Genomic DNA, 11,165 nt, shown 5'->3' on the forward strand with positions numbered 1-11,165 from the left:
GATGTTTTGAATCTCGACCCGAAACGTCACCTATTCCTTCTCTCCAGAGAAGCTGCCTGTTCCGCCATAGTTACTCCAACAGTCTATCTTCATAACACTCCTGATCAAGAACCAGAATGTTTCAATAAAGCTTGCAGGTCTAGTCTCATGCACGAGTCTGTTCTCAGCCACTTCCATCCAGCTTCTCAACATTAAATCGACGGTCTGGGACCAAAGGTGTGGAAACAAAAAAATATTATTTTTATCAGTTTGGAGGAGAAAAAAGGCCCGAGTGCAGGTTAACGCTGTGGTTTTGCCTCATCAGGTAACTTTCCCAGGTTATTTCAATATGGATTCTTTTTAGATTTTTTATACGAGGTGGCCTCCTTCCTCCAAAATAAATCCTTGACCCTGAGCAGACAAGAAATGAAACATGATGTTTGCCCACCAAGTAAAGGAAGTGATTGTGAAGTGGATTTGATCTTTAAAATGTGACCAGTCAAAGCAAGGTGTGAAACGTGGAGCTATCCAACTCAATACCTTCGCTTGCTGCAAGGCTGAGGATGGTGAAGAGTTCACCTTGCACCTTTGAGGTCAGCTCAATAAGTTCACAGCATCGATTCAAGTTCTGATCACACGAGTTGATCTAGGAATTGGGCAAAGGAAAAAAAACAGATCAGAATCCTCACATAATCCAGTAGGATGCATTTTTCAGGCTTCTCTTCACTAGGGTTTTAAGGAGAGGGAGACGGGGAGGAGGGGGGGGGGGGTGGAAGGGCATTGAAACAGACATTAAATCTATGCTGACCTTCAAGCTCCACTTTCAGGCTAATTCTATGCTAATCCATTTTATCCCCCCCCCCCCTCATCCCCATAGACTCCCACCAGATTCTACCATCCATTTAACACAAACAATTTACAGTGACCAATTAACCTACCAACTCACACACATCATTGTGATGTGGGAGGATAATAGGGCAGCCCAAAGAAAACTCATCCGGTCCCAGGGGAGAGCATGCAAACTCCACACAGACAGCGCCAGAGTGGAACCAGGTGTTACATGAACTGAGGCAGCAGGTCTACCATCTGTCCACTGAACTGCTCAGGTGCTTCCCTATAACCTTCTGCACTCTTCCAGCAATCACAGCGGTACACAGTAGGTTTCCATTCTGTCTGCTTCAGTGATCAGCCTGCTCATGTTAATCCCCTACCTGCACCCATGTGCAACAGTAAATTGGTCTCCTGGTTGGCAGTCCCCTAAAGACAAGTCACAGTCCCCCAAGGTACAAAAAAATGTTGGAGAAACTCAGCGGGTGCAGCAGCATCTACGGAGCAAAGGAAATAGGCAACGTTTTGGGCCAAAACCCTTCTTCAGTCTCTACGACCTCAGAGTCCCCTAAAATGTCTTCTACCTGACCAGCTGTCAACAGACGGGATAGTCGTGGACTTCCCTTACACTCACAAACAGACATAGAACAATACAGCACAGAAACACAACCTTCAGTCCACAATATCCACGGCAAACATGATGCCAAGTTAAACTAAGCTCCATTGCCTGCACGTGATCCACAATCCTTCCATATCCATGCGCCTGTCCAAAAGCCTCTTAAATACCACTATAGCATCTGCCTCGCCCACCACTGCTGACAGGATTAAACAATCAAAATCCATTAAAAATTACAGAAATGGAGAACGGCTCGACCACAAAAATTTAATATATGGAAGTGTTGGGGAAATAGGGGCAAACAATCACCGAGATGATGAGTGAGCAGCCCTTGCCACAGTTTTTTGTTGCGCTACCCAGCTTTCCCTGTTGAGGATATCGAACTGCTCGCATCAATGCTCTGCAGTGCTCAGGTTGAAAAAATGTTTTAAAAAATGGTGCTAATAATCTGCAGGTGCCCGAGTGCAAATGTTGTATGATGGAATGGCATCCACATCTAGAAGCCCGTTTATCATGCCACAAATCCCTACTATGAAGGAGCCAATTTGTAAATTCCTCATGTCTGGCTTGTGGCCATAACCTGCTGGCCTCTAGCCACTAGCTGGTATTTGGCCCAAGATATGATCAGTCCAGCGTAATAATGGTGCAGTGAAAGTTGGGAGGGAAATTGAAGAATTGAACAATGCTCTGCCTTTGCTTTCTAATTCACTAGCATGCTGATGAATAACACAGGCCGAACAGTACATTAAAATACTCCAATAGTTACTCCTGTTTCAGCTACCCATGTCTTTCGGTAGCAACAGGTATAAAAGGGGCAATGCTCATGGAAGTTCTTGCATCTCACTCCCAGCTCGGTGGTAGATCTGGCAATGCATGATGGCACAAAGGAACTTTTGAACTTCGTAAAGCCAAGCAAAGACAATGCAACACAAGTTTTCAATGCACAGCAAGCTTAAAAACTATTAAAAAAAATTAAACACAAGTCATTCATTTATTATTTTCAGAGCTCCTAACAGGTTTAAACAAGTTAGAGTGTGGGCAGGTGCATGGCGGAGTAGTGGATAAATGGGAGGTTATCTATTTTGGTGGCAAAAATAAAGAAAGGTAGATTATCATCTGAATGGCAATAAATTGGGATTGGGGAAGATAAATGAGACCTAGGTGCCCTTCTGCACCAGTTGCTGAAAGTAAGAATTTAGGTGCAGTAGGTTGGCCAGAAGGCAAATGCCATGTTGACCTTCATTGTGAGATGTTTTGAGCATAGGGATGTTATTAATTTGGTCTCCTTATCCGAAGAAGGATATTCTAGCTTTGGAAGGTGTGCAGCATTTCCTGGACTAACATTTGAAGAGAGATTGGGTTAATTAAGCTTTTATCACCAGTTTAGAAGAATGACAAGGCTAAATAATTACAGGCCCATAGCTTTAGCCAGCATATTGTCAAAAGTCTTAGAAAGAGTTCTGCTGGATAGAATAAACGAGTTTGTTAACTCCACTGATAACCAATTTGGCTTTTAAGCTAAACATGGCACTGACTTACGCATATATGCCCTAAAGAAGATTGTAAACAAATATAGAGGCAAAAACTCTTCAATCCTTATGTGCTTTATTGATGCTTCCAAAGCCTTTGACTGTGTTAATCACAGAGAGCTGTTTGGTAAAATGAGTCAAAGAGGGGTGCCTGAATACATTGTTAGAATTCTGTCCTACTGGTATGCCCACCAGACTATGCAAATAAAATGGGGCAATAGGGCCTCAGCCCCATTTGGGGTTAGCAATGGTGTTAGACAAGGGGGAATTTTGTCCCCAGTCCTTTTTAATCTATATATTGATGATCTGTCTAAACAATTGAAAGCCTGTAACACTGGGTGCATGATTGGTAATATTTTAGTGAACCATATTATGTATGCAGATGATCTTGTGGTCTTTAGTCCATCTAGCGCTGGTCTCCAGCAGCTCCTTACTAATATGTTCCGTGTATGGTGTGGAACGTGACATTAAATATAATGCTAGTAAGAGTGCTGTTATGGTCTGTAGAACCAAAGAGGATAAATGCCTAAAATATTCTGTTTTTAAATTGTCTGACAACAATCTTAGTGTCTGTAATAAGATAAAATATCTAGGGCATATTATTACAGAACAAATGACAGATGATGAGGATATTTATAGGCAACGACGCAGGCTGTATGTACAGGCAAATATCCTCTTGCATAAATTTAGTGCGTGTGCAGATGTGGTGAAGATGTCGCTATTTAGAGCATACTGCACACCCCTCTACACTGCGCACCTGTGGTCGAACTATTTAAAGACAAGTATGCCGAGACTAAAGGTGGCATATAACGATGCCAGGAGAACACTGCTAAGGCAACCTAGATGGTGTAGTGCCAGTAATATGTTTGTGGCTGCAGGAGTCAGTACTTTAGAAGCTATCCCAAGACACCACATGTATAAATTAATTTGCAGGATAAATGACTCTAAAAATGTACTTATTGTGGCCTTGTCAAACATAAGGGTTAGCACTACACGCTACGAATCCCAGTTATGGAGACACTGGTATCGTTGTAGGACATTGATCATCTTTTAATCTGGATTTTTAACTTATGTATTGGGGGTTTTTGTTAAAAAATAAATTATGTTTTTATGTGATATACCATGATTTTATATATATTTATGATATTTGATATGCAATGCATTTTTAATGTAATGTTGCCCCTTGTCTGGACCTTGAGTCCGTAATAAAGTTTATTATTATTATTATTTCACTGCAAGCTACAAACATTTGAACAGAACTTGTCAGATGAGATGCAGAAAAGATGCACAAGAAACTGCAGATGCTGGAATCTTGAGCAAAAAATGGTGGAGGAACTCAGCAGATCAGGCAGCATCTGGGGAAGGAATGGACAGACAATGCACCAGGTCAAGCCACCGTCAGTTCATTCCCTCTCTAAATGCTGCCTGACCCCTTGAGCTCTTCCAGCACTTTGTGTTTTAGATGCAGAAAGGATGTTCCCAATGGCAGGCAGTCAAGGACCAGGGATTACAACCCGAGGATATTGGATAATCAATGTAGGGTTGAGATGAGGAAAAATCTCCCACAGAAGAGAAAATGCAGAATTCACTATTGCAGAAGGCAGCTGAAGCAAAATAATTAAATATTAAATTTTGAAGTAATTCTGAGTGTTAAAGAGAGCGAGGAATAGGGGAGAAGGCAGGAAGTGGGTTCTGAATTTGCATGATCAGTCATAATCATATTGAATAGCAGCGCAGGTTGGAAGGGCTGAATGCCCAAATTCTGTTCCTATTTTTCTGTGAAGATTCCTCTACATTTTAGGTTTAGTTATTCATGATTTTTCATTGTAGGTTATGGATCATGCATTTTACACAGCAAGAATTGTTAACTGCATTTTTTAAGCAAATGGCTATACCTATGTGACCATTTACTGCAGACAATTGAATGCAACTCAACCATGAAAGGCATGTCCAAATGAGTGTTGGAAGTATTTTTCTGGAAATTACACATTTTCGATTGAATAAAAGTCTAAATAAAGAATCGATTGCTTCTAGTGTCATTCTTCATAATTTGAAACAGATAAATTCTGTTTTCTTGATTTTGCATTCTGTTTAGAAATGAAAGACAATGAAACAAAACTAAATTGTTGTTGCCAGTGTAACTCAAATTTCACACTTACCTTAATTGGTACATGTGACAATAAACTGACCTTGAAATGCAATGGTGCAGATCACCCAATGTGGCAAAATGGTACTGTTCGCCAATATTCAATCAGCCAAGGACAAAATATTACATGCGTGAAACATTCATGCAATTGAATGCGATTTTCTATTTTGCATATTACACATCATGACAAATGCAAACAGAAAACTATTTGCAAACAGAAAACTGTGCTGGTTTGCTCATTGCCATAGCAACGAGCGTCCTTAGTTACCAAACTCCCGGGAAATTTCCATGCAAGGTTTCTGCAATTATTTCACATCACAATGTAAAAGATCCGACAAATTCAATTTGCATTTTCAATTCATTTAATTGAATAGTAAAATGAATAGGTTTGCAACAAATCAAAAGTTATCATTTTAGTAAATCACGAGAATAAGCGCACCATTCACATTGCAAATGGGACAGTATTAGAATATTTTCATCAAAACGCATGCTTGTTTTGCACCTACCGTAACATTATTTTAATTTGCAAAAAAGATGCCCCGGAGCAACGGAACCTGTACGTTGTATCGTGACATTCTGATTACTAAAGCCACATCCTTACACAAAGACTTTCTGGTAAAGTTATCTGGTTTGCCCAAATGAAAAAAGGGCGAAAGTAAAATAAGGCTCACGTGATAATCCTTGTACCAAGACTCGAGTTTATTCTGCAGCAGTTTGCAGGTCGTTGTGTTGACCAGCCTTCGCAAGGTATCCGCCATAGCCGAGGTGTACCCACTCGCACTTCACACACCTGCTTGAGCACCCGCTCGGCTCCAACCCACCTGGACCAGAGCTCTCGCTGCAGTTTTTATACGGGGCTGGCTGGGCAAAAATTGCGATTTGGTGTCAGGGACGCCACGCGTGCGCGATGCTGCTGCTGACTTTTAGTTGTAGCAACGCTATTTCTTCACTGCGGGCAAACTTGTCACAATCTGCCCTGTCCAATTGCCCCAGAATGTTGATCAATGCATGCACTAACTTTTGTTTAAGCAAGTTATTATAAGATTTGTCGACTAAGATGAGTGGTAACATTTTTATGTCTGGAAAATAGACACAAAGTGCTGGAGTAACTCAGCGGGACATTTTTCCAATACACGTCCTGTTTTTGTACACACTGTTGTTATCTCATTACACATTAAGGCACATTTTTACTCTAGACAAATATCATTTAGCGAAAATAAATATTTTTCCTTTAACATCAGGAAGTGTGTTATAACAAATTGCAATTCCACTGCTTTCAACGTGGAAGAGACCATTCGGCCCACCATAATTATACCGGTTGTTTGTAAAACAATCCAAACAGTTCCACTTCCCAGCTCCTTCCTGACAGCACATCACTTTCTTTTCATTCTAAACGTACATTAAACAACATTCCAAAGTTACTATTGAATTGTCTCCAGGTTACTCCAGGGCAGAGTAGTACGGTGAACAGCAAGTTTCATGAGAAATATAGAGATGTTATTGTGTATTTAAACATTCCCGTGTTCATTATTATGAACTGCAGTTATTGTCAGTCTGTACATTTCAAATTATGCAGAGAGCATAGAAACATTGAAAATAGGTGCAGGAGTAGGCCCTTCGAGCCATTCAATATGATCATGGTTGATTATTCAAAATCAGTACCCAGTTCTGGCTTTTGCCCCATATCTCTTGATTCCCTTAGTCCGAAAAGCTAAATCTAACTCTCTTGAAAACATCCAGTGAATTGGCCCCCACTGCCTTCCGTGGCAGAGAATGCCACAGAATCTCAACTCTCTGGGTTAAAAAGGTTTTCCTCATCTAAGCCTACCCCTTATTCTTAAATTGCGACCCCCCTAGTTCTGGACTCCCCCAACATCGGGAACATTTTTCCTGCATCTACCCTGTCCAATCCTCTAAGAATTTTATATTTTTCTATAAGATATCCTCTCATCCTTCTAAATTCCAAGCCCAGTCAACCCATTCTTTCATCATATGTCAGTCCCGCCATTCCGGGATTAACCTGGTGAACCTATGTTACACTCCCTCAATAGCAATAATGGGAAACAAGGAAATGGCAAGACAGTTAAATGAGTACTTTGGTTCTGTCTTCACTAAGGAATACACAAACAATCTTCCGGAAATATTAGGAGACCGAGGATCTAGTGGGAGGGAGGAACTGAAGGACATCCACATTAGTCAGAAAATGGTGTTAGGTAAACTGTTGGGACTGAAGGCAGATAAATCCTCAGGGCCTGATGGTCTGCATCCCAGAGTACTCAAGGAGGTGGCCCTAGAAATCAAGGATGCATTGTGATAATTTTCCAATGTTTTCTCAACTGTTTCAGTTCCTGTGGACTGGAGGGTAGCCAATGTAACTCCACTTCTTAAGAAAGGAGGGAGAGAAAAAATGGGGAATTATAGACCAGTTAGACTTACATCGATAGTGGGGAAGATGCACGAGTCAATTATTAATGAGGTTATAGCAGCGCATTTGGAAAGCAGTGACGGGAAGATGTAACATGTAGTATGGATAAGGGAGAGCCAGTGGATGTGATGTATCTGAACTTTCAAAAAGCCTTTGACAAGGTCCCACACAAGATTCAGATTCAGATTCAACTTTAATTGTCATTGTCAGTGTCAGTGTACAGTACAGAGACAACAAAATGCAGTGTTCAACAAGAGATCAGTGTTCAAAATTAGAGCACATGCTATTGGGGGTAGGGTATTGACATGGATAGAGAACTGGTTGGCAGACAAGAAGCAAAAAGTAGGAATTAACGGGTCCTTTTCAGAATGGCAGGCAGTGACTAGTGGGGTGCAGCAAGGCTCGTTGCTGGTACCCCAATTGTTTAAATATATATTAACGATTTAGATGAGGGAATGTGACATATCTAAGTTTGCGGATGGGACAGGTGTTGCATCTCCTGCAGTTGCAGTGAAAGTACCTGGGGAGGGGGTGGTCCCCTTTAGAGGTGGCAAAAATGTTGGAGGATTATATGCTGTATGCGACGGCTGATGAGGTGGAAGGTGCGGACATGGGGGACTCTGTCCTTGTTGCGAATGGGGGGAGGGGGAGAAAGAGTTCATATAGTGGAGACCCTAGTGAGAGCCTCATCTATAATGGAAGAAGGGAAAAGGTCCCACACAAGATTCAGATTTCAGATTAAACTTTAATTGTCATTGTCATGTCAGTGAGTACAGAGACAACAAAATGCAGTGTTCAACAAGAGATCAGTGTTTCAAAATTAGAGCACATGCTATTGGGGGTAGGGTATTGACATGGATAGAGAACTGGTTGGCGCAGAAGAAAAAAGGGATTAACGGGGTCCTTTTCAGAATGGCAGGCAGTGACTAGGGGGGTGCAGCAAGGCTCGTGTGCTGGTACCCCAATGTTTAAAATATATATTAACGATTTAGATGAGGGAATGTGACATCTCTAAGTTTGCGGATGGGACAGGTGTTGCATCTCCTGCAGTTGCAGTGAAAGTACCTGGGGAGGGGGTGGTCCTCTTTGGAGGTTGCAAAAATGTTGGAGGATTATATGCTGTATGCGACGGCTGATGAGGTGGAAGGTGCGGACATGGGGGACTCTGTCCTTGTTGCGAATGGGGGGAGGGGGAGAAAGAGTTCATATAGTGGAGACCCTAGTGAGAGCCTCATCTATAATGGAAGAGGGGAACCCCCGTTTCTTAAAGAATGAGGACATCTCTGACGATGAAGTATGGAAAACCTCAGCCCTGGCGCAGAGGAATTGGGAGTAGGTGATAGAATCTTTGCAGGAAGCAGGATGGGAAGAAATGTAGCCTAGACTAGACTAAGTGGGACCCGTTGGGTCCCAGCATCACACGGGAGGGCTAGTCCCCCAACGCAATATTCCACCTCTCCACCAATTCGGTGGCAATTATCGGTGGGGGGGGGGGGGGTGGGGGGGGGGGGGGGGGGGGGGGGGGGGGGGGCTCAGTTACTCAAGCCTGCTGTGCTGGCAGCTCACTTACTCACGGCTGTTGGGCTGGCAGTTGACTCATGGCTATTCCGTGAAATTCCATTTCAAGCAGGGTGCAAGGCCACCAAATTCAAGTGCAGTTTCTTACCATTTCAAGCAGGGTGCAAGGCCACCAAATTCAAGCGCAGTTTCATACCATTTCAACAGGGTGCAAGGCCACTAAAGACAGCGAGTCGTGACCTCTCCCTCCTCCATCTTGCAGAGACTGAGCCACACCCACACCTCTGGGTTTTTTAGTCCCTCCCCCCGCCCACCAGAAGGGGTGTGGCTTTCATGGCGTGATTGACAGGAGAGAGAATCTCAACATTTTTAAAACACTAATAACTCTTTTATCTTTCATCGATGGGAAAAATCCTCAGCACCTGATGAGCAGAGGGGGACCCTGGGTAAAATGGCCAAAAATCACAGCCGTATGTAGTAGCGTTTTTTAATAAATCAATATAAAGCGCAAACAGGAACTAGTCAAGATTAGACTTTTAATTATATAGAAAGCAAGGCGACTTTAATTAGGCAAGGCAACTTTAATTAGGCAAGGCAACTTTAATTAGGCAAGGCAACTTTAATTAGGCAAGACAACTTTAATTAGGCAAGGCAACTTTAATTAAGCAACACAGGTTTAGCATTTCCAAACCAAAGGCAACACAGCTTTAGCATTTCCAAACGAAAAAGGCAACACAGCTTTAGCATTTCCAAACCAAAGGCAACACAGCTTTAGTATTTCCAAACCAAAGGCAACAGCAGCTTTAGGTATTTCCAAACCAAAGGCAACACAGCTTTAGCATTTCCAAACCAAAGGCAACACAACTTTAGCATTTCCAAACTATATTTTCAAACCACATTAAGGGCACTGACAGGTCAGTAAAACTACTCACAGTTAGTAGACATGCGTTCAGTGTTATTCACAGCTCAGACTGAGAGACGTGACCCTCAGGCTCCCCCATCTCGCAGAGACTGATTGAGGCACTCAACACTTCCAGGTTTTATAGTCCCTCCGGAAGGGGCATGGCCTTCAGGAGAGAGAATCTCAACATTTTATAAACACTAATAACTCTTTTATTTTTCAACGATGGGAAAAAATTTCTAAAATCAATATACAGAACAACAGGAAGTGGTCAAGATCAGACTTTTAATAATATAGATAGCTATGGGAATTAGTAGGTTTTTAGGTTTCTGAATGGTGTCAGATTAGGTGAAGGGGAGGTGCAACGAGACCTGGGTTTGCTTGTACATCAGTCACTGAAAGTATGCATGCAGGTAAAGCAGGCAGTGAAAAAAGCTAATGGCATGTTAGCCTTTGTAAGTTATTGGGGCAATTCCTCCAAAATTATGGAAGAACTCAGATAAGGACATGGACATTTTAAAACCAGATTTGCTGGCTGCAACGGAAAAAACCCCAATCCACAAAGGAAGACCAGTTTCGAACCTGTCTGTGGGCCTGGGCATTACACCTATATGCTAATGGTGTGAGCAGGAAAGGCTGAGACGGAGATAACGAGATTATCTTGGAAACACAAAAGATGGAACTGAGCCTCAGCAGACGGGAATAAACAGCCCAACAGCAAAACATATCACCATCGTGGATGACCCATCCATCGGGACAATGGGAGCCCATCTAGGCGATGGGATAACGATCAGGCTGAGGGATCATGACATCATCAAACCCCTTATCATCGGAAGCCTATTTTTCATGCCAGATCGAAACTGGGAATCATCAAAAGACCCTTTTGTCCAGAGGACCACCTGGGGGGTTTCAAGGGAGAAACTCGGGTATAAAAAGCAGGAGTCAAGCCGGAACTCGTTCCCTCTTTCTGCTCTGCTGGATGGCCTGTATCAATCTAGCTGTAAGTACCCCAGTGACCTGGTGAAGTTCCCGAAATAGGATAGAGGTTGAGAGAAGAAGGGGAAAGGGGGAGTCTCTAAAATTGTGTAAAGTAAGTTTTACAACGTGCCCGATAATTTTCTTTCCATAGTCTTAGTTTAAAGCATAAGTTTAGTCAGGTATTATGTAGTGTTGGTGAGATTCGATTTCTCATTGTTTAATAAAGCCTGTAAATTTTAGACTTG

The 11,165-nt window shown here is 42.4% G+C and overlaps 1 protein-coding gene across 1 annotated transcript in view; it reads right to left on the reverse strand.

The window, feature by feature from the left end:
• Positions 1-5,947, reverse strand: part of spata18 (spermatogenesis associated 18) — a 57,167-nt gene extending 51,220 nt beyond the window's left edge. Inside the window, exons 1-2 of the mRNA XM_055636382.1 lie at positions 5,770-5,947; positions 520-625 (exon numbers count right to left, since the gene is read on the reverse strand). Of these exons, the coding sequence (XP_055492357.1) occupies positions 520-625; positions 5,770-5,856 (193 nt within the window). The 5' untranslated portion in view covers positions 5,857-5,947. The remainder of the gene's footprint in view (positions 1-519; positions 626-5,769) is intronic.
• Between the last annotated feature and the right edge of the window lie 5,218 nt (positions 5,948-11,165).

This window comes from Leucoraja erinacea, chromosome 1 (genome assembly GCF_028641065.1).
Source record: "Leucoraja erinacea ecotype New England chromosome 1, Leri_hhj_1, whole genome shotgun sequence".
Taxonomy (NCBI): domain Eukaryota; kingdom Metazoa; phylum Chordata; class Chondrichthyes; order Rajiformes; family Rajidae; genus Leucoraja; species Leucoraja erinaceus.